The sequence below is a fragment of the Choloepus didactylus genome, chromosome 4 (assembly GCF_015220235.1).
Source record: "Choloepus didactylus isolate mChoDid1 chromosome 4, mChoDid1.pri, whole genome shotgun sequence".
Classification (NCBI taxonomy): Eukaryota; Metazoa; Chordata; class Mammalia; order Pilosa; family Megalonychidae; genus Choloepus; species Choloepus didactylus.
This window is the reverse complement of record NC_051310.1, coordinates 168,712,500-168,739,393: the sequence shown is the minus strand read 5'-3', so window position 1 is coordinate 168,739,393 and position 26,894 is coordinate 168,712,500. Positions and strand designations below refer to the sequence as shown.

Genomic DNA, 26,894 nt, shown 5'->3' with positions numbered 1-26,894 from the left:
AAGAAAAAGGGAATAATAAACGCATTAGATAAAGCTAGAATGAAACGACAGTTTATATATATACATATTTGTTCCTGGGTTTAATATTTTCTTCAAAAGCTTATGAGGTGACCAGCCCAGATTGTGGCAATGAACTGTGCTACTAATTTCATTTACACTTTCAGAGTTGGGATACAGATTTTCGAGTTTGTCACGGGAGTTTAAGCAAAACAACATGCAAATCGATAGCATTCTAAAAATTCCGTCTGTTCTCCAGCACCCCCCTCCCCCTTGTCACAAACAACTCAGGCAGGCGCGGAGCTCGCGGAGAGTCTTAGCGGAGGGGGATGGGCGGGGAGGGAAGGGGCGGGGACGACGGGCGGAGTAGGGGTTGTCCCGGAGGCGGGACAGCTCAGGAATCGGACCTCAGCCTCTAGCTGCCTCTGGCCGCCGCCGCAACCAGGGTGGCCTCGCATCTCTTCTAAAAGGGGCCCTCCGACTCCTCTCTTGGCCAGTCCAGTGCTGGGTCCCGGAGTCAGCGCTGGGTCGGGCAGCCCCGCACAACTCTCTGGGCCCTCAACAGGATCCCTTCTCCCCAGAGTTGCGAGCAACTTTCCTTTCTCCCTCGGCGCTGCGGTGGCTCGGGGACCGTGGCCGCCGCAGATAGTTGAAGACCTGGTCAGCGCTCCCTACGTCTTTTCCTCGCGCACGCTTAGGTCGTTCACTCTCGGGGTGCACGCTGGGGATCCCCGACCTCGGCTCTGCGGGCGAGATGCCCTTGGGACACATCATGAGGCTGGATCTGGAGAAAATCGCCCTGGAGTACATCGTGCCCTGCCTGCACGAGGTCGGCTTCTGCTACCTGGACAACTTCCTGGGCGAGGTGGTGGGCGACTGCGTCCTGGAGCGCGTCAAGCAGCTGCACTGCAACGGGGTCCTACGGGACGGCCAGCTGGCGGGACCGCGCGCTGGAGTCTCCAAGCGGCACCTGCGGGGCGACCAGATCACGTGGATCGGGGGCAACGAGGAGGGATGTGAGGCCATCAGCTTTCTCCTGTCCCTCATCGACAGGCTGGTCCTGTACTGCGGGAGCCGGCTGGGCAAATACTACGTCAAGGAGAGGTCTAAGGTAGGACGCGCGCGGGCACAGGCGCCCCGTCACTGCTGCCACCCGCAGGGACTGGGACCGTTCGGGAGTGAGTTGTCTGCTGTCTTCGCAGGGCTACAAGCTAACTCTAGTTTCTAATCAAGAAGTCAGCCTGTTTTGACCCCTAGCACCTCCGAGCGAAAGTCCATGTTAAGAGGCTCAGGTGTTTAATTATAATGACCTTCTGTTGACTTTGAAATAATGGCTCTGGTGAGTGCTAAAAGTAGACAAGCGGTGGCTTTTGGTCTGACTTTAACAAAGACTTCCGTTCTCAAAGACCCAAACGAAGGAAAGGATGTTAGAAACCTTGTGTGTGATCCGAGGCACACGTGTACTCATTATCTTAAATGCCTTCTTTAAAGTCACCCAAATATGTACCTTCATTGTGTTCAGAAGGGGTTCCTACAAAAGCACTCTTAGAGAGTTTGCAAAATCAATTGTGATTTTGCAATGTGGCAATTGGTTTGTGGAGTTCGTGGCAGGTGTGGGAAGAGTTTAGCATATGAAAGGGTAAAACGCCTCCGTATAAATTGTAAGATCCCCTCCTCTTCGTTCTGAGTGCTGCCCTTGGCTGGTTGGACCCAGCGACCACAAACTTGGTTGTGAAAACGTGCCTGACACAACCACTTTCCCTCTCCTAACTATCAATTGATGGCAAAATCCACTGAAAACAACCAGTTAAGTGATCAGGAGAGAGTAGTCAAGAAATGATGGAAAGTAAAGATATTTTTGCTCAGGTAGCCGGAAGTGTCTCCCTGGGTGGTGATTTTATATTGGATACATTTACCTTAGATCGACAGAAATACGGGAACATGTAGGTACCATGATGTTGTTGCACTTAGATTACTTTGGGATAGCCTAGCTAGTCTGCCTTTCTTCAAATGATAGTCCAGCCCATTTTTCCAGTGGCAGTTCTGTGATTTACACTTGTTTTATTGTGAACTAGTCAGGTGGATCTCTGAAGTATAGAAAACTTTTACTGAAACATGGTGAGGCTAAGCTTACTAGCCATGAAAGGGAAGGTGAACATTCTTCTATGTACCATCCCTTAAAAACAACTGTAATATTCTCAATTCAAGATTGATCCTGGGATGAAACCAACCATTGTTGTCTCATTTGTCCTATAAGCTGAGGGGAGTTGTCCTAATAAAAGGCAAGTGACAAACAGTGGGAATGTAGAAGTGATGGGATTGGGGTAGTGAGTGAAGGAGGGGAGAAATAGATTGCTATATACACTTTTCAAGCCTGGAGGACAAGAACAAGGTTTCTGAAAAGTATCATTAATAATCGGATGCAAATAAAGTAAATCTTCTTAGAAGAAAATGCTGCTTTTCAAATTTTACTTCAGTTTGGGGAAAATTCAGAGTTAGCTGAACTCTGTAGAAGAGTGCTATTACAGTGTTTCTTTGCTCTTCCATCTTTCTGGTGGTGGATTAGAAAGTTGTTTGTCTTGATGAGTTTTGATTTTGTACTGTGACCTTGCCTGTCTCCTGGATGGGAGAACTGGGGGAGGGTTAGCCTCAGTGATGCAGAGTTGCCTGTAACTTCAACCTGGAATAACAAATGGCTTCTTACCAGTTTTTGTTTGTTTGTTTGTTTGTTTGAAGTTTCTTTTAAACTCAGAGTTAGGAAATTTCCCTCCAGCATACTAGTAACAGAATTTGCTCTAAGAGAAGTCAGAATTAATTGGTAGAAAGAGGTCACAAACATTTGAAAGTTAATTTATTTTTATTTTAATTTTTTTAGCTTTGATTTATTAGATAGGGGTAGGGTTTCAAGCTACACTTTAACTTGACAAATTGATTGACAAGCATTGTGTAAGTCAGGATAAGGGGAAAAAAAGATCTCTAGATATGATTCTTCAGTAATGGTTTATTTTCTGGGTGGAACAAGTAACTTTGCAGTTAACTTTCAGAAGGTGATTGTAATTTGAAATGAGGAGATTCATCTTGTTCCCTGAAAAATTGGATTTAAGTGCTTTCTGTTCACACCCAGATGTCACGCTTTCCTTTGGCTATTTTGCCACAAAGATCTTCATTCCTGTCCTTTAGAAAATTCACCTTTAGATTGGGATATTTATTTCCTGGCCCACTAGCACCAAATGCAAATCAGGCTTGAGCTAAAAATTATAGTCAAAACTTTAAAAAGCCTGATTTGCTTATATAAAGAAGTCTCCTGAGTGATGTCTTAGGGCCTTGGGTCTCTTGTTTGAAATCTTTTTAAAGCATTGTAGAAACACATTCCATTTTTACATGATTTATATTAGTTTCACTTCCATTTCACCTTCTTTGCTCACTTCTCTTCCTTCAATGGAATCCCTTATTCTGTGCCACTTCCTAAAGTAATGATATGGACTTATTTTCCTGCTGCTCTCCTCAAGCAGGTTTCAGTAAAAACTAAAATTTTAAAAGGCAGAATTTGTATGTTTATTTTAAAAAATGTATTTATAATCTTTTATTATGGAAAATTGTCAGGCATACACAGAAAATTTCAACAATTGCCATTATATACATTTATTTTAGACCAACTTTTCAAGTTACTTTTAATTTCTTGGGGTTATGCTTATTAGTGCATTCAACATAATTACTTTTTTTTTTTGCTGGACTTTTGAAGGTCATTAAATAAGCAATGGTGTCCTTTACTTCAGTGAAGTAATAGCAAAGGTAATGGGGCTAAAACAGACACACTGGACATCAGATTGAAATTGTGGATGAGTATGGAAAGAAATTTTAGTGGTCTCCCCTTACCCCTGAAAAAAGTTATTACTCATCAGAATTTATTTACCTCCACTTTGCTGGAGAAGAATCAAAGGGCGCTGAATGACCCTTTGGGGAAGTGGTTTCCTGTAATGTACAGCAGTAGGGCGCCTCCTAACTCCAAGCATGTTCATTGCTTTCAGGCTATCAAAGAATTTCTTATCTGCTCATCCCTTTTGGAGAATTTAGACTGTATCCAAGATAAATATTGATCATAATTTGCTCCTTTTGCTTTGACTGCCTTGAATGGTTTGAAAATGGCTATTTTCCAGAGAACGTGTAATTTATAGAACTAAAAGTCCTTCTGCTTGAAGCAGCTTACTGTAGACTTATTAGTCAGACTTTTCTATATTTATACCTACTAGGTACCAATGTAACTCTAATAATAATAACTGACTATTATTGAACAGTTTACTCTGTGTCTGTGCTGTGCTAAGCACTCTACAAGCCCTCTCTAAATCTTCAAAGCCACAATCTTTGGCAAATTGAGTGATTAAATAATTTGCTCAAGGTCATAAAATCAGTAAGAGGCGGTTTATCAGAGGGGTTGGGGATTTGGGCTTGGAGTTACTATCCTTGCAACTTTAGGCAAGTTGCTTAGTTTTCATCGAGTATAAAATGAGGGATAATAGTACCTTAAAGCTTTTAGTGAGAGCACTGAGTAAGATAATGCACGTAAAATTCTCAGCAGAATTCTGAGGTTGTAAGCAGGAGATTTGGAATTCTAACCTAGGTCTGCTTCCAGAGTCTGTGTTCTTTACTATTGTACTCTTCTACGTCTTCTCCTTTCATTTATTCAGCAAATATTTATGGAGTGTTCACTCTTTATTAGGGTACTGGGCAGGGTTGGGGATACAATAGCTTAACAGGCATCACCCCTGCCTCATAGAGCTTATAGTCATATGGGCTTACGAATGTCAGCATCTGCTAGTTCACACTTGATTAATTCTCAAGCTTAAAATAAAACACCCCAGACATTAAAGGGGCCAGTTAAGTATGTTTGAAGAAAAAATTGGAGTGCTATGCCAGTGTTTTCCTCTTGTTATTTTTAGGAAAAGTGTTTAACCAAGTTGGTTGTTATTATCCCTGCTTGGAATATTTCTGGACAGTGGGCTGTAGTATGAACAGACAGATGAGTTCCTCCCTTGGAAACAACAAAGAGAAATGGTAAAATAGCAAAAGGTATGAATAAAAGAAAATTTGATGAAAGGTGTTTGGTGGGTTTGTTCATCTACTCTTGAGCAATAACCATTCTGGCCCACCTTTTTCATGTGATGTCAGGAATATCCTTTACTTAATGGAGGTTATCTTAGTAGAAGCTCTTGGTTGCAAGCTACTTTAAGCAAAAGTGGGATGATGTGCTCTGAAGATCAGCATATGTCTCAGGACCCAAGTTCAGAAAATTCAATCTCAATTAGGGTACACAGAAGACGAGTTAGGAACTAGGAGCCAGAAAGTCATTAGTCTCCAGGAGAGCTGGTGTATTGATCCTTTTCTCTGGAGTTTTATGGCCTTCATCTTTGCTTCTCTCTGCTTGTCTTCTTTATTTCTTCTGCCTCTCACCTTTCAGTCCAGCGTTCGCTGCTTTTCCATGCATGTGGCTAAAGATGGCTGCTTCAAAATGTCCCACCTCAGCCTTCAGTTTGAGATCAGGGAGTTGACTAACTTCAGGGCATCCAGATTTTCATTCCCTGGGAAAAAGTCTGATTGGGTCACCAATCAGTTCAGGGGTCTAATCAGGGGTATAATCACCCTAGTTTTGGTGGGGTGGGAGGATATGTCAAATCGTATGTCATAAATATGGCTGCCAGGGCCCATGAGAGGTACAGTTCTTAGAGAACTAGGTTTGGAGACTGGACACCCTAAATGGTGTTTCTGCAATTAAAATCTTAAAAATGTATCTGTGAATAGGTATTTTAAGGGGAGAGAACGGTGAGTTTGAAGCACTGAAACATCCTTCTGCAAAGATGTGAAGGATTCCTCTAAAAGGTTTTGTATTTAAAAATAACTTGGCTCCTGGATGAAGGAAACTACCCGAAGGAAATAATTTACAAAGAACACAGTTTCATTTGACTGTGAAGCAAATCTCTCCGTGGATGAGTTTTCATAGTGCTCTTTGTCTATTTTGTTGAATGATGCTAGGGAACAAAAAAGGTAGTTGCATGTGTGCTCAGTTTATAATTTCTTTTGCTCAGTTTTGAACCATTGGCCAGTCCCTCACAACCTTATCTGCTTGCAACGAATCAGGAAATCATTGGGTATGATTTAACTTATTCATTGACAAATTATTAAATGCCTCACACTGTTTTAGACCTGTGAGTGAATGCGAGAAGGGAGGTAGAGATTATAAGGCCACTGGAAAGAGTAAGCTGAGAGTTGAATGGGGTAAAAAATAGTTGTCACCAACTCTGCTTTTTCTTTTTCTGGTTAAATAGTCTACTTTTACACTCAGTCATTTTTGTTTCTCTTTGGGTATTTCTCTAATTTCTCTATTTTACTTAAAATGAAGTGACCAAAATAAGTGATCAAAACTATACAGAAATCTTCTCTATCCAATTCTTTAATCATTAGCAGATATTAGGTTGATTTTAGATTTGGAGAAAGGATATCCTGAGCGGGATCTTGACAAGGGACTGGCAGTGATAGGTATTGAACCTGAGAAAAGGTCTTTAATGGAGAGGGGATATACTGGCTGGGGTAGCTCCATGAGGCAGATGGACCGGGGGACAGGGTCAGTAGATTAAATCAGCTGCAGCAGCATATTATTTGGCAATTTAAAATATAACTTAAAATTGATAAACACCCTTTGGTGGAATGACTTAGCCAATTTGTACATTCAGCTTTTGGAAGTGTCACGAATTATTCCCCTTTTCGACCTTGCTCAGCTCAAGCAAACTTTGTAAATTCCTCTTCCCTGATTCCTGACTCTGTTTAGAAACACTTCAAATTTTATAAATAACAAGCAGACTTGCAGCTTACGACCCCATTCTGCAAACACACCATCTATGGCAGATTTTGTCAATGCCTCTGCTTTTTTGACTCACTTTTCTGGCTTCCGGTAAATCAAGTCACATTTTGCCCCCTGTTCACTGAAGACCAAGGAGCAGCTTACAGGTTAACAGTATGAAGAAAATTATTAATTCTTCATTAATTATTACAGCAACAGACTTGATCATTCCTTTGGAGCAGCATTTTGTTGCTGAAATGGGTGAAATGGGTGTCATTTTTCTCTACAATTTGTCAAATGCACATGTTCTGACAGTAATGATGGCTCAGATACATTGTGCTGGGCAACCGCCAGGGGTGCCCAGCGGGTAGCTGAATCCAGAGACACTGGAATTGTAAATACAACAGACAAATCATTTTATGAAACCAGACTAAGGAATTCAATTTGGGCAGCTTGCCAGGAGCCTTTGATTTGGCTCAGGTTCAGAGCCATGTGTTTATTTGCCAAGCAAGATTAGTTAGCTTGGTTAATTATACATAGAATTTGTACCCCCTTTCCCTTGGTTATTTCAATCTTAAACTGGTATGGCACTTACCTTAATTTTTTGTATCTTCTTTTGATAGGGATTTGTGGATGAATTTCTGTTCTCATTTTTTGGCAAGCAGGTAGTGACCGAGTGTATGCACTTCTTATCTCCTGCCACAACCAAATCCCAGCTGTACAGACCCAGTTGTGTAATGCAGCCTTTCAGATCTTGTACTGGATTCATTTATTACCTATTTATTGAGTGTCCTCTATGTTTCATACAGTGTCCGTATCTTCTTCTTAAGTCAAGCCAATTTTTGATTCTTTAGATCTGCTATCAACATTTCTAACATTCTGGAGGAAATGTGTCTATTTCATATGAAAGAATTTTACCTTCCATAATGAGGACGAGATACTGAATATTACCAAACGAAAATATTTCCAAAATACAAAGAATCAACAAGTATGATAGTAGTTTTGATTTACTTGCCTGTGGGAAGAAGACAAAAAATGAAAAATTCAATTCCATGTGTCAATGACTTAGCTATATTTGGTTCTAATAGGGGAACTTGAAGTTGTTTTCAGATAATACTCTTCTATTTGGGTGTTACTTGGAAGTAATAAATATATACATTTTAAGATAGTTTGTATTTCTTAAGGAGTTCACTCTGTGTTCTCCAGGCACATGGGACAAAAAAATGCCCCTCCTTACCACTCCCCTTCCATCGCTACTCATCTGTCAAGTCAAACCTGGAGGGACTTTAACTCAGAATTCTTAATACCTTACACAAAATTGACAGTGAAGTGTTTTTGGTTTTGTTTTATTTTGTTTTTGATGGTTCCCTTCATATTTGTTTTACAGGTTAATTCAAGTCATTGGAGTGGATAAACCTAAACTTTATTGAACACAAAGTATTGAAGACTCAGGCAGGAACAATGCAATATTATTGGGCGAAACTTTGCCTATTGTGCATTTTTTTTTTTTTTTTAAGAATCTCAAGTTTTGCCTTTTTATTTTTTTAAACCAAATTTTGTTTTTCTTTCTTAGTAGAAATCCTTGAAGAGGGAAGTGTTTTAAAGAGACTTACTTTAACCATAAATCCCCTGCCTTTGATTTTCCCATTCTCCCTCTAATCCATCAGATACGCTTTTGCCAGAGCGTAGTTGTCTAAAACCCAACTGTTAACATGCTGTCTCCATGCATAGTAAACAATCATCATGTTATCTCCCCGTTGCCTGCGGTACGATGCTGCAAACTTCTTAGTGTGGCACATAAGGCCCTCCACCTCTGACCCCATCTGACCTATTACAATTTCCACTTGACCTCCTTCCTTCCCTTCCAATCCTTGAAATGCTAGAAACTGATTTGCCAGGATTAATGAGCTTCTCCACTATCTTCCATTCTTTGAAACTTATTTCTAGTGCATTCTCCCTGAAACCTTCTCTTCTACTCCTAGAACTCTGTGGGTAGCTCAGTCTAGGCTGGCCCAGTATATTTATTTATTTGGCTGTTTACCCTGCCCTCCATTACTTATAAAGTCCTTGAGGGCAGAGATTGTTATGCTTTGTACATACTTGTAGTCTCTAGAGCCATCCCTTACAATTCATGGGTGCTTATTGAATTGATTTCATTTTCAAAAGGAACTTTGATTTCCAAGATGTCAGGGTGTTAAAAAAGTTGTAAACATTTTGTTATTAAAAAAAGTGGTCCCTAATTTGGTGCCAAAGAGTGTTTAAATGTAATTTTTATTAGAGTAGTCTGTTATACATTGAGGAAGGGATCTTAGCTTTGCAAGTTGGTTCTCTTGGTTCCTTGGTTCTGTGCTTTCCTCTGGGAAGTACCCCAGTCCCACTCTGCCCTGTGCAGCTCCTACACTGAGGTCTGGCACAGGTCTCCTCTGTAGTGAGAAAAGCCCGGAATCAGGTGGCAAAATCCCAGTTCTGGTCCTAGCTTAGCCACTGGCAAATGGTATGTATCTCATGACCTCAGTTTCCCACTGTTTTATGAACAAGGTTAGATTTTTATTTTTATACCTTAAATTTAGTGTGCATCTACTACTAAGCACTAGGATGGACATCTTACTTCATCTCATGGTGATCTTGGGCAAGGCAATTCTCGGAGCCTTATTTTCCTCATCTATAATAATGGGTACAATAATATCTATCTACCCCCAGGTATTTAAATTAAGGAATTAAATTTAAGTTGAGACTAAATTTCTAGCTGAAATTTATGAAGGTGAGGTGGGAAATAGGTGCAGACACAGGTACCAACCCTGACAGTATTCCCTATAGGCAGAGCCCAACACAAAAGAGCGGTGCTAGAAAGTTACAGTTGGGATGTTTCCTGCCCACTTTAGGAATCACATCATAAAGCCCGTGCCAGTAGCTGCCCTAGAATTCCACTCACTTCCTGTTCTTCCTAACCACTTTCCTTTTTTAATTTAAAAAAAAAAAAATTTAAGCTACTTTCTGTTCTACAGATTAACCAGCGTAGTGTCCTAATTTCACCTTCTCTTTTTTCATATAGGGTGGGTGAAGCATTGCACAAAAACTCTTGGTTTTGCCACAAAGTAGTTAGTTCTGAAAGTGTAGTCCCTGAACCAGAAGCTTCAGCCTCACCCCTCACCTGGGGACTCCTGTAAATGCAAATTCTTGGACTCTTCCTCAAACCTATGAATCTCAAACTCCCAGGTCCTCCAGATAATTCTCATGCATGCTGAGGTTTGCGAACCACTGAAATAAAAATTAACATATTAAGAAGAGAAGATTGAAGAGGGATGGATGGTGCTATATCTTCCTATAGTTTCTTTGTTAATGAGAAGGAGTTCAGTCAGTTGATCAGATCTGTACTTACTCATTGCTAAAACTAAAAATACAAGTATTTTCAGTTCATTTGGGAAAATTTTGAGAAAACCACACCACATGTTATATGAACATACACACACCTATTAAATAACTTTTCTGCTATGTGTATCAATAAACTGAATTTTCCAGCACTGAAACTTTGAGCGAGATGTGTAACTGATTCTCTCCTGTTGTGTTGAATGGAGGGAAAAAAAAATAACTTAGGTAATGACTGCAGGATATTGCCCCCAACCCCACTTACGCCTAGGAGTCTTGCAAGGATTGCATGCTAAAGGCATCAGGAAGAATGAGAATCATAGTGATTTCTACAAACTGGAAAACAGTTCCATGTGAGCAGACTGTTCTCTAAGTATTGAGCGTCTTTTATTTGCGGTGTCTGTCTTAATAACAATGAACACCACACTGAAGCCCAAGGTGGTCTTTGTCTTTCCAGGGTAAGATGGCTGCCCCAAAGGAGGAGCCAGAGGGCTGAGAGGTGGAGATCTTTGGGGACAGACTTGACAAACTGACCTAGCTTGATTGGAATCAAACAAAGCTATGATTAGGTAGAGGTGGGTGAGTAGTTGCCACTTGCCTTTTCCTACTTAGGGCATGGAAGCCTTTGATTTCTCACTTAAGGGTTTGAGCCTGTATTTGATCAGCATGAGATATCTGAGAATTCTTTGTTGCATTATCTTGGGGTTGAAGGAAGGCAATTTTATTCATGGTCTGTATGAAAATAATAAAATAATAACAGTTTTTTCCCTGTTATTTTAGAAGCAGCGTTTAATGGTAGAAAAGGCAATGGGTTTGGAATTCTGGCTCATCTGCTTAGTTTGGTCCAAGAAGTTACTTTTTGCCTCTGAGTCTCAGTTTCCACAATTATAAGATGGGACTTATATATATCTCACAGGAATATGGGGACAATTAAACTCTAACACCCCACCCCTCCTGGGCCAAGCTCAGAGCCAGGTGCTGCTTTATTTCAAGTCTCTTTTCCATTTCCCCAAATGGGTTATGCTTTCTCTCAGAACCTTTTGCTTTTCTACCCCTCTAGCAGGTCCTCTAGATTGCCTCCCTCCTCTAACCCACAGTGGGTCTGTATCCAGTGAATTATAATTAATGGGGTGTGGTGGCAGATTAGGATGTCTTCTAAACAAGGTTTGTACGTGAGTGGGAAAAAATTTGCTGTCTCATCCCAGGGACGCTTTGAATTTACCAGGTGCTACTCCTTTTCTTCCCAAGGGAAATACACTTTTGTATTTCCTTTTAAAAATCTGCTTAATTGACCACTTATCTTCTGACTTTGAAACAAGTCTGAAATCCTTGGCTGGTGTTGACCCAGCCAAAGGAAAGGTCTTGGAGAGGCTGACTTCCTCCCACTGAATGGTGGAGGGAGGGAAGCCCACAGGCTTTGCCTGGGAGAGATGACATGGGAGATGATCAGCTGCGTTCCAAGCAGATATGCTCCTTGCAGGGGCTACAGAGATTTTATAGTGGAGGGGGCAGGTTGAGGTTGGCCCTGCAGTGGGAATAACCCAAGCAAAGACAGCTTGGACAACCGAGTGCTTTGCCCTGGATTCAAGGTGAACTTCTTTTGCTGCTTGCTTTTGTTAAAATTCCCTCCTTGGAGCTATTAGCTCACAGACTCTATACCAAGCACATTGATGTTTTGTATTTTTGCCATTTTTTTTGCATTTGATTTTTTTTTTTTTTCCATTCTAGGAGAGGTGATAGGCAAGGATGAGCATGAGTCAAGTACTTAAGGTAGTACTGAAGCTCTTAGTTCCCTCAAAAAAAAAAAAATGTGAGAATCTGTTAACAGTAAGCATTAGATTGACTACTTTGGGAACATGACTTGATTATCAAGACTTCCTTCTCTGTAGCCAAACTAACTGGATTGAAACCCCCTGTGCCATTTATTAGCTCTGTGATCTTAGGCAAGTTACCTAACCTCTTTGAGCCTTTATTTCCTTATCTGTAAAATGGGTTATGAAGATTGAATGAGGTAAAGTTTGTGAAGCTCATAGAACAGTGTCAGGCACATAGTAAGCCCTATACCAATGTTCAGTAAATAACTGTGGCTACTAAATTTCATGAGTTCTAATTCTACATTGACTTGGTGTGTGTCATTTCATTCAGAAGACATATTTTTTCAAGTGCTAAAATGCAATTGTAAATATAAGATCTGGTTTCCTAGAAAGTTCTTTAACTTGATTGTTTTCCAGCACAGTGGTGGTGTCCTGTTAATACCCTTAAAATTCATAGAGGACTCCAGGTAAAGTGTCCTCCAGGTTTCTCTGATCTTAAAAATACTGCTTCAAGGCATTTTTCATGATTTTTTTTTCTTTATTACCCATTAATAAAGTCTCATCTTACCAACTGTGTTTAAGTTATCATGGATTTGATTCCTGCAACTATTTTAGGATGAATTTCAGTTAAAAATTTAAAGAGAACCAGACAATTCTTTGACAGTCCTCCAGCCACAGACATTCCTCTTTCATTCTCTATTATGCTCAGAGCTTTTAGAGAACTACAAGTCAAGTTTTATTTTTGGATAAAGTTGCCTTCTGGTATCAAAGGAAGTTAAATATTGTGAGTCCCTACTCCATACTGCTTTAAGGATTAGTCAAGAATTTGTTTTTCTATAGGAATAAGATAACTTCTAGGTCCATACAGTAACTTCCAGGGTCAATGACTCCTTTCGAGGACAAAACAGTGACTCTGGGCAGATGGCCGCGGCTGCTCCTCTTCCCCCTAACCAGGAAATTAAACGAGATATATGTAATGGCATGTTACTATTTGGGGAAAGGCCTCAGAAAGGACATGGTTAAACGCCTGTCTTAAAGTCCTTAACCCTGGACTTCTGACTTCCACCGATTCCATGTTTCCCAGAAAGCCCCCGTTGGAAACATTTCCCTGGTGCCCTGGATTGTGATCGGGAGGGGCAGGGTGTCCTAGAAGTCTTGTTCCCTCCGCCGTCCTCGCCCGCGGGGCGGTGTGCTCGGTGTGGGCCGCCTGCCACCCTCACGCAGCGCACGTAGCCCTGTCACTCAGCCGTCACTCAGCTGGCTGAGAGCCAGGCCTCCACGGGAAGGGCCGCCTTCCCAAACCAAGACAGCCTGTATTGATATTTCGATGTTGCTTGGCCTGTTTACTGAGCCTAATTGCATGGCTCTGGCTGAATCTCCTTCAAGGAAAGGAATTAACCACAATTCAGAAAGAATGACAATAGTCTCTTAAATTCTTGGCCCCAGAGAGTTTCACAGGTGACTCATTCAGAAGTTCATGCATGAGGTGCAGGAATCCTTTGGAAAAGAATCAGAATCTGGGGTCCCTCGTTAGGCTTTTCACGATCTTAGAATCCCCTGAAATTTCTTGCAGATTTCTGTGCGTGGGTACATGCCTATTTCTCTGGGGGTTGGGAGTGGGAGCCAATATTTTCAATGTAAGAATTTCAAGGCATTCTTATACCTGGTATAAATGAATATCATCACCCAGGAGACCTAATTCCAAGATTCCAGAGTCTGGGTGGTTGTTAAGATGCTTGTTTGGATGATCCTGAATCTAGGACCAAGTTCAGAGTAGAATAAAACCAGGGCACTGGTGAAAAAGGTCTATCTGTAGACAGGTCTTGAAATGAAGATGATTAACTCACCGCTCACCTAAGCAAATTGCTCTGATATGTCTAGGAGTGGTGGGCAGACCCTCTTTTACTGGTTCATTTTCATAATTAATGAACTTTCTGTATTATTACAAAATTCAGATATGGGGACAGGATGATTGTTCTACAATGGGAGGTGAGATTATGTGTAGCAGTATTCTGAGCACATAGATATGTCGGGAAAGGAATTATTTTTAGTGGGGATTTAGGACAAACGCAAAGTAGTTTTCACTGTAGAAACAGAATAGTAGAAAACATTTTAATGAGTAATTCGGGGTTTGGAGAAAGGATTACTTACCCAAAAGATAATTGATGACTGTCTGGTGTTCTGAATCTTCTGAATTTGATCAGATACTAAGTCTTTGAGAAGGAGAACATGGTATCTGGACACAACTTACTGGTGCCCACAAGAAAAGCGTTTCCTATTTCCCCCTCATTTTGTTACACCGGTGTCTAACTAGAGGCGTTAAAAGGGAGGAAACAACTAGGCTTGCTCTTAACCAACAAGATAGATAACAAGCATGATTCCAAGATAATTAGTGACAGTTTGCACAAAGTTTCCTACGTTTTTTTTCTTCTGAAGTGCTTACTTTATCTACAACTTGGCAATACAAGGGAACTTAAAATGAATTTACAAAAATTCTAAAGCACTTCTAATGCTTTTAGGTTAGCTCTGTTCAACATCCCATTTGTAGGAATGTGGACATTTTTTGTCCACATTCCTATAAAGGAAGGGACAAACTGGCATCAAGTGTGATTCTGTGACAGTGACATTTTCTTGAAACAGAGAAAGCTTTTCATAGTTGCCCTCATCTTGTAAAAATGCTGCATGGACCTTATATGGTAGGAATTTAAGTGACAATAATGGATCCCATAAGTTATCCTTGAATATCACATACCTCTGACCAAGGAAAATGAGGAAAGACTGAAGCATTAATTCCAGTTTGCTTTCCATTTCCTCAGGTTTTAGGTTACTTGACCTTGCAAAGAGGATTCTAGGCGTTCTCTTCTCTCACTCCTTGTCAGAGTCAAGTGGAAAACAATGAAAACTGGCATTTTGGCTTACTTTGCCTTTAGTTTTTTTTTTTTTTTAAGAACAAAACTCACAAAAACCGTCTCTCTCCCAGGATTTCTCTCACTCTCGACATTACCTAGGTTATGCCTGCTTATGGCTGTCAGAATACTGAAAGATTTTTAATTTTTGTTTTTAAATTGGAGAATCTCAATGTTAGGACTGCTGCTAGCACATATAGTGCTGTTTTTCCATTTACTGAAAGCACCCCCTCCCCCCTGCCCAAACTCAGATAAATTACCAAATGGAGCCCCTTCCTCAGTGGGTGCAGGACATAAAGCATACAACCAGGGGCTGCCCTGCCTTGCTCACTGTCCACATTAAAGGTATATGTTACAATAGGTGCTGAACACTAAACACCCAGAAAAATGACCTCAAAGTGCAGCCTTCAGCTACTCCTACGCAGCTGACCAAAAACGTTGGTAAGTTTGTTGTCTAGACTGTTGTCACACCAATATAAATTTGTCCCATTTCTGGCTAGAAGACTTTAGCTCTTACATTCTCCATTTTGATGAATCGCTTGACTGTTTTTCTAGGCTAAAGAAGGCACATGGTCTCCTGTATTTCTGTAGTTTGTGGTGTATGGTGGTGGGGGGAAGGATTCTGAGTCCCCATTGCTCTGTCCACAGTGGGTATGGGGGAAGGACTTGAGGGGAGAGGAGAACAGAGCAGGCAAGTAGATTGTGGAAGGCATTTTTAAGAACAAAGCAATGCCTTTGGACAGGATACCTCTGAACCTGGTAAAAAGAGAGATGGGGAGGGTGCCCACTCAGCTCAGGAGCTATTGCAAAGTAGCTTGACTTCTTGGGAGACCTTAGACAATGATCTGAGATACAGCCTGATAAACTGATTCAGGAGAGTTCACATAAAAATCTGATTGCCTGCTACTCTTAGAAAGTCTGAAGACTTTGTAACACTGGCCCTCATCGCACACGGCAGCAGGTTCCCTGGTGTGGGTAACATAGCACATCCCACAGTTCTGACCCATGTCCACCTGGTTGGCTTCTCTCATTTAGTTACTTGCAGGTGCCAGAAGTTATTTGAGTTTGCCAGCCCTGGATTTGAAGCTACAAAGCAAGTAGGTAGAAACCTGATCCCTGAAGTGGAGAAATTCTGTAGCCCAAGTTGAGGGGAAGCCAAATATGTACTCATCATCAAGCTTAAAATTAGCTGATGTTTATTAAACACATAGTGTATAACTGTGTGTGACCACACCATAAGCTAGATAAAGAAGATGAATTATCTCTTTTAGTTCTTGTAAACGCATTTTACAGATGAAAAAACTGAGGTGTAAAGAAGTTAAATACATGTTAGCTTTACTTGGGTTGTATTTTATTCGAAGTATGCTCTGTTCAAGACCATTTATAATTCAAAATGAATCCTTTCGAAGATTGGCTAGTCTTTGGCTTCACAACTAGAAGGGTCTGGCATATGGTAGTAGATGAAAATACCAATTTAAAAGTCACTCAACTAGTTTTGAAATTATGCTAATCTTGATAAATTTTTAAAAATGGATTCATATTTATTTCAAATTTTGTAAAGTGAGACGATTAATGTTTTAATTTTCTCAGTTAAAATGTTCAAAATCAAGTCACACTAGTAAATCTGACTCTAAAGCTATGAGTAATGTAAAATACTTTTCTATAAAAATATACGCTGTTGATCATTGTTAGAGACATTGTAAGTTTACCAGGGGGTGGGGTGGCGCATATGTTCCCCCTTCCTACCAAGTGGGTCTAAAATGACCCTCAGTGCTCAGTGGACAGCTGGAGGTTGCTGAAGCCAATTTGTCTTGAAATGGTTTTATATGTAATCAAGTTTTGGTTGGTTTCAATCAAGAGCATTCTATTTAGGCAATGGCATGGCACTCCTGTACCCCAGGACTTGTAGTTTTCAACTTTTCCTTTGGGATTGATGAGAAATGATTTTTATGAAGCCAGTTCACCAGTAACAGTACCCAGTGTTTTCTTTTTCATCTGTGGTATTTGGGAATCAGATTTTGTCACTTGGATTTTGCCATCACATTCTATACATCTGCATACGTCTTCAGAGACTAGGTACACATTTGCTGCCTAAATGTGGCCTCCTAGATGTCTGGAGCACACGTTCTGGCCTGGAGCCAGCCTGGGAGCATCTGGTTCACCTTCCACTGATGCTCCAGGGTTATGGGGTGCTTCTGAGGACGGTGGGAGGCGGGGCGCAATGTGGAATCAGTGGAGGAAATGGTGAATACGAACAAGGGGTCTTGTGGATGCATCTGCATATCCAAGAATGGAACCATAGGCCCATTCTGTATGTATTACTGTAGATCATATCTAATGTTGTTATTTGCGGTCGCAGTTGACTCTTCTGGGGGGGGGTGGCGGCCGGTTGCTAAATCCTATGCTCTCGGGATTGCTCGGAGGGTACCGGCGGCGGGGGCTCTTTCCCGGAGGTGAGGGCGAGGCGGGGGACTGGGCCCGGTCCACGGCGGTGGCGTGCAAGGTGTGGAGGGCGGCGAGAAAGGAACAGGTGGGACACGTTTCTTTGAGGGTGAAGAAGCCAAGAGAGTTTATTAGGGGAGAGTACAAGCTTATATCGGGCGGTTTAGAGGGCGGGGTAGCTGTAGGGGTTAAAGGCTTGGATTGGTTCTGAGAGGGCGCGGAGGTTGTTTGAAAAGGGGCGGGAGTTGCTCCGGTAATGAAGAGGGTGGAGGGTGCGGGTAAGGCACGGGGGGGGGGGGGGGGGGGGGGGGGGGGGGGGGGGGGGGGGGGGGGGGGGGGGGTTTCTCCGGCAAGCCCTCCCCAACGGTTGTACTTTGGGGTGAGGAAATGGGGCCTGCATTCGGCTCCACTTTCTCAGGCCCGGGGGGCCGTGGAGGGCGCTACCACCCGTGCCCCACTACCTTTCCTAGGGGCTGATCAGTTCCCCTGGTCCAGGCCCGCCAAGTCGGAACTCGATAACAGTGTCCCGCAGTTATTAATATTCTGTGAATTTCAAATATGAATCTGGCCAGGAAGTTTTGGCAAAATGAAAAGCCTATAATAAACAAGACATCCTCCCGATCTGTTTCAGTGTTATTGCTCAGCATGCTTGCCGCGTGATAATTAAAACACTCTGGCCATGCTCTTATTGTTCTGAAATTTTCTCCTCCTTTATACACTCTAAATCCCTCCCCAGACTTGATGGGGTTTAGATAACAACACAGTTGAACTGATCAGTTTCCGGAGTTTGTTACTGCCCCGTGCACAAATTGGCACAGAAGTGAGTGGCTAGTAACTGAAGAGAGGCTTGCTTGTCAGTGCATCCTTAGCCTTGTGGTTTGTTTTAGATTATGTCAAAGCCAGTGAAAAGTTGGGAATACGCCCAAGCCAAGTCCCATCTCCTATGGCTTTGGTCCAGAACACCCTGGACTGGCTGTATGTAGTTTCAGCAGACCCACTGAGGCCCCAAATTATTTCTTTCCATTGTTTCAAAATGATGCAGATGGCTTCGGAACTGGGAGAGAAGGGGAATATTAACTCTGGCCAGAAAAATGATCTCTGTTTCTCTCCCTTAAGAAATGAGATACTTTGCTGACGTTTAGGAATTTTGTCCTAATAAGTCCTCAGGAATGTGCTAGCTCTCTCTTTCTCTGTATTTTATAAAGACGCAGCAATTATTAAAGGTGAGGTTGTATCTATCTTTTCAACATTTTAATCTAAGCCGAGTCGTGAAGCAGATAAATACTTCATAATGCCCTGAAGAGCTCTGGTGCTTCTTTTAGGGTTGATGATTAGATTGAGTTTTGATCTTCTTGGACCTTTGGAGGCCATGTAATCCAAGCTCCCCTTTATAGAAAAGAAACTAGCCTTGGATCACACAATTATTTGCAGAGTGAGCCAGATAGCAGGCATCCAGACCACTGACCTTTTCCTTAGAGTAGCACTATTTAAGAAAATAAGATTATGTAGCCTGGATGGAGTGCTTTTTCTATTCAGGGCTTCACAGTGGAGGGAGGCTGAGGTGGTAGGGAATCCAGCCTGTAATTGTTTGTGGCTTAAATGACTTTCATTATTAGCTCAGTGGTGGCTCTTAGAATCCTAATAGCTATTCTCAGGGATGGGTAATTCCCTAGTCTTGATGGGTGACTTCATTTATCTTTCTCCCCAGCTAGGCCCATCATTTTTGTCTTCTACCAGTCACCTTTCCCCAAGCCATCCTTTGCTTGGTGTACCATCATTTGTTAAATCTTCATTGCAGTAGCCTCAATCTTTCCATCTTGAAAGGTGTTCAAGCTAACTTAAGCTCTAAGATTACGTTGTGTTGACATTTTAGATGTCCAAAGGCAGGAGATGGGGATGGGGGTATAAATTGTGAGAGACATGGTTATTAAAATCTTTAAGATCATTGAAAACCCAAGGTACCATTCAATCTTATTATTGTTCTAGTATGTGATGTGTGTGAAGCTTTTTAAAGCTTCCTGCCTAGTTCATGCTTTCTAGCACCACTGGGAGTGACTTGGCATCTGGTCATTGAAGCTGATTAATTGAGCCACTTGGGCGTTAGTTTGGGACTTTATCTGACTAGTCATGGTTCCAACGAAGAGCCCTGGCATTTATCAGGGAACATACAACCATCTCCTGGATTCCTACCTGTATGTTTGAATATATTGAAGATAAACTTTTTTTTTTTAAATGAAGACGAGCTTTTAAAATGACAGAAACTGCTGCTGATTTAGTAGAATGTGAACTCACTCTTTAAAGAGCCATAAACTAATTCATTCATTCATCAATTTTTAAATAGACAACTAGTGTCAGACACTGTTTAGGTACTAAAGATATATCAGTGAATGAATTAGGAAAAAAGATCTCTGTCCTTACCTTATGTTGCCAATTCCAATATCCTGTATATATCACATCCCTACAAAAATATTTTTAAACTATGGTTGGACCCTATGAAGAAAAGAACTGGCTTTTTGCACTTCTATTTTTCTCTGCCATACTTTTTTCCATGGAACAGTGAGAGGTTTGTTACTCTCCAATAGTAATTCTCTAATAGTAATGTTTGGTATGGCTTTCTGCTTTATTCCTCTCCTGGTTGATAAAGGTGGCGCTTAGGCAAAGGAAGAGTATTTCATGTTTTCACCTGACTTGATAATAGTTGGGTTAGGAAGAAGACAAGTATTGAGAAGTGTATTAAGATATCTATGTGGCTTTTTCTGTGAAAGGGATCTGTGTTGCCTAAGATAACAAGTTAAGAGTATAGCTTTCTTTTGACTCTTCCCTCTTCATTCTTCTGTCCTAAGCATTTCATTGAGTAAGCCTGACCTTTCCTCCTTTGCAATAGGTTATGTCTCTTTGTAAATGCATGTGTATTTAGCCATGGTTCTAAGACAGCTGGTAACAAAATTTCCTATGCATAAGAATCACCAGGGGCACATGTTCAACAGACATAATCCCCGAGGCCCATGCAATTGCTTCAGATTTTGTGGGTCTAAGTTGGGAACCCAGAACATGCTTTTTCATAAAAGAGGATTAAAGAAAGGTGGTGCATTCTAATGATGCTAAAGATAGATTACTTTTAAAAAGATGGTCTAAAATGTTCTAGAACTGTGAGAATAGTTTTGAACCACGTTGCATTGGGCTGAACCGTAAGGTATGACCTAGCTATGAACTTTATATGCTGAAGAGTCAAAATTAAAATGTAGACAATTAAGAAGTCAGTGGCCACTTTGTCATCTAGTACCCAAGGAGACTGTCTTACTCAGCGGTTCACAATGGGAGAAGATTGTTTCAGCTTCGCTAACCAGCTTTCTTGGGATTTTTCCTTAGGCAATGGTGGCTTGCTACCCAGGAAATGGAACGGGTTATGTTCGTCATGTAGACAACCCCAATGGCGATGGCCGCTGCATCACCTGCATCTACTATCTGAACAAGAATTGGGATGCCAAGGTACTTGGGAATAATGGGAGTAGAGTATTGGGTTAGAAAGTATGGGAAAATAATTCAGATGACTTAGAGAGGGAGCTTTGAGTTCAGAATAGCCCTTTCTACCATTGAGGAATCTTTTTTTTTGTTTCCTAACCTCTCCCTCCCCCAAAGAATTAGTGCTGAAGTTGATGAGATAAAAATAATGGATATGAAGTTAATTTGGTAGGGGTTAGGTAGGGTGATTGTGTGTGTATGGGAGGGTGGTTGATGAAGAGAGGGTAATTTACTATTATTTAAAGATTTGGGATAATTTTCTTTAGTCTTATCCAGAGCTGGTATGGCTCTCAATGCAGGATAGGTTATATACTTAACCCTCCCAGCAGCAAGATTGTGAGAAATTCCACAAAAGTAGACTGTAGGGTATAAAAACATCCCCAAGAGAGGTTTCCCACACAGTCCTCTCTCAGGGTGATATGTTTCACTGGTGGCCGCTTGCCATGGTTTACTATGGTTTGTGAATGCCAAAGGCCTTGTGAGTTATTTTTGTATTTTAGAACATATAGATAGAAATATGAAGTCTGGTTCCACGCTTACAAAATGTTTTCTGGACTTTGTATGCTTTCTGAAAGTTAAGAATGATTTAGGAGTCTGGAAAGTCAGAAAACTTTTCAATCTTATTTGGCTTTTGAACCTTCTGCATCTCCATTTCCTGTTAGTTAGGGCTGACACTGGCTGTCATAAAACAAGTGATATTTTATCTGGGGTCAGAAAACCTCAACCTGGGAAACCAGTGAATCAGTGAAAAAGCTTATCTCCTCTCCCTATTTGGTAATGTGGCTGGACTGTATCTCTTAGGTCTCTTTTTAAAGTCTTAAGAGGTGCTGTTATAGACAAGAGAGTAAAGTTATCAGGCTGATAATCATTCAACAGATATTTGATCCCCTGTTAGTGGTGCCAGTCAGTGTGCTGTAGGGAAACACTGGTGGGTGAGGCCTGAGTTCTGTACTCAGTATGGTTAATCTATAGGACAGATTAAGTGTACATGAACGAAAGTAATTCAAGGAAGAATGATATATGTCATAAAAGGTATAGATAAAGGTAGTCTGAGAGTTCAGAAAAAAGAGCATATAACTTCCAACTACCACATCAGATAAGGAGCTAGGGAGTTCAGAAGAAAGCAGTAAATTCTAATTGAACAGGCAGTTGTGTGATGATTATCCTAGAAAGCTGTTAATATTAGATTGAGCCATAAGAAATTGTGTGTTTGTCGGGGCGGGGGGTGGTGGTGGTGGTCAATAACAGTTGAATATTGGTCATTCCATATGGTTCAGCCTAATAATACTCCATTTTGTGTCCATGGACTTCATGACTGTGGGGGTGGGATGGCTTTGCTTGGTATGAGGTAGATAAGGAGGAAGACAAAATTTGGTACAAAGTGTGAGGTTAAAATAGAAGTTTGGGGGTAATATGCACTTGGAATGAGGTTGCAGGATGGCTTTGTTTCTAGAAGAGGCTGAAATACCTATTGATAGGTTGCGTCTGAGGCCAGGAAATAATCCACCTACTTTGTCGCCCTCAGCTGCACGGTGGGGTCTTGAGGATATTTCCAGAAGGGAAATCTTTCATAGCAGATGTGGAGCCCATTTTCGACAGACTCCTGTTCTTCTGGTCAGACCGGAGGAACCCACATGAAGTCCAGCCTTCCTATGCAACCAGGTAATAGCCCAGGCCACATTTCCTCTAGAGGAGCTTCTCCAAGCTCCAGTTCCCAGAGAACTCTCTCAAGCTATGTCCTGTGCAGGTGGGGAACCCATCACATCCCAAAGCTGATAGCAAACATGTTTGGAGTCATTAAACATTAAAGAGGAAACTTTGGATTCTTTGGTATAAAAATCCAAAATCAGTTTGAAATAACTATTAACCAATTGCTTTCTATAGGTGAGCATGGTGGATTCCAGTTTTCCTAGTTTTTCTCTTTTCTTCTTTCCATCCCTCACCCCCCCCTTTTTTAAATCTTACTTTGAACTATCCCTACTGAATGTTGGCTGTCACCCATTAAGAATTGATTACTTTTGGATGAGTTTACAAATTGCCAGTTTTATGCAGAAGGGGCCTTGAGTTTAAAAAAAAAAAAAAAAAAAAAAGGAATTTGTTCTGACTTCTTTTCCCTTTTAGCCTTTCCTTGTCTTAAAATTGGGTTGGGATCCTATATCCACCGCCCAACAATAGGATTTATTTTTTTCTTTTTACCTTTTTTTTTCAGCTGATGCATGTGAAGATTTTCAGAGTAGCTGAACAACTTAGTATTGTTTAGAATTAATCTAAAAACTCCTGATTTCTGATTCTGCCTAACTCTCATTTACCTTTGTCTTATAGCTGAAACCAGGCAGTTTGGAATGCTGTCAGGTGCAGCTTGTATTCGGAATAGCTGTTGAGGACAGAGGGAGAGAGCTTGGGCAGAAGTATAGTGAATAAACCTTAGCAAACTTAATTAAATTAAAGTCATATGTGTAAAGTACTTAAGACTTGTAAGTGCCTCCCCCCAGAAGTCACAGATCTGAGCCCCAAAGATGGAGTTGCATATAAATGCCCAAATTGGAATGTTCCTTAGGTGAGCAGGTAACTAATTCTACCACCAAGGGGCACTGTAATTGGACCCTGCCATTTGTGGTAGAATTCCCTGTTCATTCCCCATTCCCACATTGTCGCACTTCACAGGGAAAATATTAGCAAATATTGATGTGAAGCCCTTGAAAAAAAAAAAGCAAGTGCTATAGAAATTCCAATCACTAATAATAATTATGAAATGAAACTTTTTGAAAATCCAAGCATGAAGTGGCTCCTATTGTAGTCTATTACATGCATGGACTAAAGCCTACCTTCATATATAATGGCATCTTGATGGATTGCAATGGAATGCTTGAAGGCATCATTGTTCAATTGCATCTTTGCCCCAATGTCCAAAACTAAAGAAAGCAAGCCAAGAATTTTAAATGTCGTATGATTTAAATAAGTTATTTTTCAAATGTCACCTCCTCTCTGTGCTCTCCCCACCCACTTGGGTCTTCAGCAGAATGGCTTCCTTCTAGTGCTTTCCGTGTAGGTCATTTTTGCCTGTTGCTTTGTTTGATAAATAGCCTGTCTCCCCTGCTAGAAGCTGAGCAGCTTGAGAAGATCTGTTCACATGTATCCTTGAATTCCCAATGTCTGGCGCATACTTGGAATTCCTTAAGTGTTCTATTGCATTTAAATAGAACTGAAATAAGAGAAGTTTATTTTAAATTAAAATGGAGTGTACTTGTTAATAATAAGAGAGAACTTTAAATATTTGCTTCACAAATGACTTTGATGTGGAATTTATAGTAAGCTATTTATTTGTTTTTTGTATTTCTAAACCTGTTTTCTTATGCCTGCTTATCTTTCTCAGATATGCTATGACTGTTTGGTACTTTGATGCTGAAGAAAGGGCAGAAGCCAAAAAGAAGTTCAGGAATTTAACTAGTATGTGTTCAACATAATATTTTTCTGTGACTTTTGGTCAAGTGAATCTATACCTTTTTTATAAAAGATTTTTATGTATATTCTAACATACTGTGTCACTGGCCTACCTTCATAATATAATGACATCTTGATGAATTTAATTCTGAAACCCTGACCTTAACTTTGCTATAAAAATCAGAAAAAAAAAAATGCAGAGGGCATGTCCTGAGAATGTCCACTGGTCATGTAATGATAGTTTATAATAGATGGGAAATAGTTAACATTTTGTCGTTAATGTTAACGTGACATTAAAGTTTGCCCATGATTTTGGCATATTGCCAAGGAAATACAATGGACCCCAGCTATCATGGTTAATTTATTGTATTGGTGTGGAACTGTGACTTTTAACATAAAACTAGGGTTCATGTAATATAAACTGGATATGACTTAAGATTCTTCTGGTCCCTAGTATTTAAGGCAGCATTTCTCAAAATATGTTCCACTGAAACACAAAGTCCTGCTGAGCTGGTTTGCAAGAAGGAACATTTCTGGTCCAAAAACTGTGGCAAATGCTGCATACTATATCCCTCTCTTGAAGAGTCACAGTGCTTGTTGGCACAATTAGCCAAGACTCCAAGAAATCCTGCAGCAAAGAAAATACCTAACATTGCATAACCTATGACCCATTTGGAGTGTACACCTATCAAACACCATAGAAAACACATTTTGGAGAGGCTTTTTTGGAGGCACTCGACTCAACTTAGTTCTGTCAGATGTGAAGTATTTACTGGAGGCTATTTGTGATATTAAACTCATGGAATCTGATTCCCTACACTCTTCGTTCTCTTTTCTGTGCCCACCCCAGGGAAGACTGAATCTGCTCTCACTGAAGACTGACCAGTGCTCTGAAATCTACTGGCCTCATTCTTTTCAGTGATGGTTCCTGAATTCTCTGTAAGAATTGAGATCCAAAGATGGCCTCTCCACTGACTCGGTGGATAAGAAATTCTCCCCTCTGCTGGAATGCTTTGCATCATAACATCCCTGTCTTGTGTGTGGTACTTCATGTTTTCTTGGCAAGACTGCATTGACCTTCAGACACTTCTTTTGCCTGATGCATTTATTTGCTAACTCCAGAAACACCTGCAGACAACCCAGCTCTGATCAGTGATTTAACTGATAATACTGGTGATCCAAAACAGGAGCAAGGAAGCACGGGGGAGGGAATGGATTTTACTTGCACTTTATGTACACTTCCTGATTTGAAAGGAGGAGGTTTGCAGAGAAAAAACATGGTGACAGATATCACAGAAAGGCATCACTGAAGCCTTAACAGCAGGAAAGAAAAATTTGTGTCATCGGAACAATTTCCAGATGTTTAATGCAGGACTTACTGGAGTTTCTGGAGAATTATCATAACCTAATGACATTATTACCTCTAGAAAGGACTGCTGTCATAGTCATCAATTTATAAGTATACATGGGGTGGACATTCCCTTTTCCTGGTCCTGCAACCTGGACTTTCTGCCTCTGCTCACTCTGCTGAAAATATGACTCTCTGATCAGAGATGAGAACACCATTTGTTCTCTATTTTCACTTTCTTATTTGGAGAACCTAATTTTTCAGAAGCCAAAACTAGATATTATTTGTGTTGGCTGCTTTGTTGGAATAGAATTTAAATTTAAAATCAAAGGAAAAAAATCTACCTGGTAGTTAATTTAGAGCCAACCTCTCATAACTGTGTTGAAAGACCTAGGTTTACTGGTTTACAATAAATGTGTGTTCATCTTGAAAACTTTGAGAGGGGAGATGGAGTTGGAAATGTGGGTGTTCCCCTTTTCAGTTTTCTTTTTTAATGACCTCACCCTCCTTTACCAAAAAAAAAAAAAAAAAAAAAAAAAAAAAAAAAAACAGGGTGCTGTATTTTAAAAAGGAAATGGAAATAAAAAATCCTGAAAAGCTGTTTGAATTCTTCAACATTGTCTATCCCTGGCAGCCTTTCTTTAGCAGATTCGACTCTCCGGATCGACTGTGGTCAGAATGATGCCGTTTGCTAGAACTGTGGAAGGTTCATCACTTTCATGGTGGTTCTGCCTCAGTAAGCACAGGTTCCACAGCCTCTGACAACCCTGTTTTGAATGCTTATTTTATGAAAGTTACACTTCCTAGCTTTCAATTCCATTTTTGTTTCTTAAATCCCTTTAATTTCTTGGTTGAAAATCCCACAAACGTTAAAGAGCCAGAAATATTTTCTTTTGTCATTTATGGATATGTAGACTTTCTAAGGAAGTAGTTTATTTTTTTCCTTTTGTGGTTTTGGAAAATTTCCAGAAAAGACTTGTTCTCATTTATTCTCAAAGTTGCTCTATTTTTTTTTTTTCATATTACTGGTCACCTCCTACCTTACTATATAACTTACATATTTATTGTGTTTCTTGTGTTGTATCCTTTGCTCGATTGTAAGCCCAATGAAGACAGGGATTTTTGTATGCTTTTAATCAATGGAATGTATTCCCAGAATTTAGAACAGTGCCTGGCATGTAGTAAGGGCTCACTAAATACTTGTTGAATAAACTTGCTCTCCTGTA

At 40.7% G+C, this 26,894-nt stretch overlaps 1 protein-coding gene across 1 annotated transcript; it reads left to right on the top strand.

The window, feature by feature from the left end:
* Window positions 1-391: 391 nt before the first annotated feature.
* On the top strand, window positions 392-26,894 carry EGLN3 (egl-9 family hypoxia inducible factor 3). The gene is made up of 5 exons (XM_037834794.1): window positions 392-1,108; window positions 20,727-20,846; window positions 22,405-22,541; window positions 24,253-24,326; window positions 25,171-26,894. The coding sequence occupies exons 1-5, from the start codon at window positions 752-754 to the stop codon at window positions 25,200-25,202; spliced, it is 720 nt and encodes a 239-aa protein (XP_037690722.1). The 5' UTR covers window positions 392-751; the 3' UTR covers window positions 25,203-26,894.

What these genes read in the sequence shown, in the direction of transcription:
- EGLN3 (XM_037834794.1), top strand. Translation starts at nt 752, where the DNA reads ATGCCCTTGGGACACATCATGAGGCTGGATCTGGAGAAAATCGCCCTG. An exon ending in ACAAGAATTGGGATGCCAAG is followed by an intron (nt 20,847 to 22,404) that starts GTACTTGGGAAT and finishes TGTCGCCCTCAG; the next exon opens with CTGCACGGTGGGGTCTTGAG. An exon ending in GAAGTTCAGGAATTTAACTA is followed by an intron (nt 24,327 to 25,170) that starts GTATGTGTTCAA and finishes TGCCCACCCCAG; the next exon opens with GGAAGACTGAATCTGCTCTC.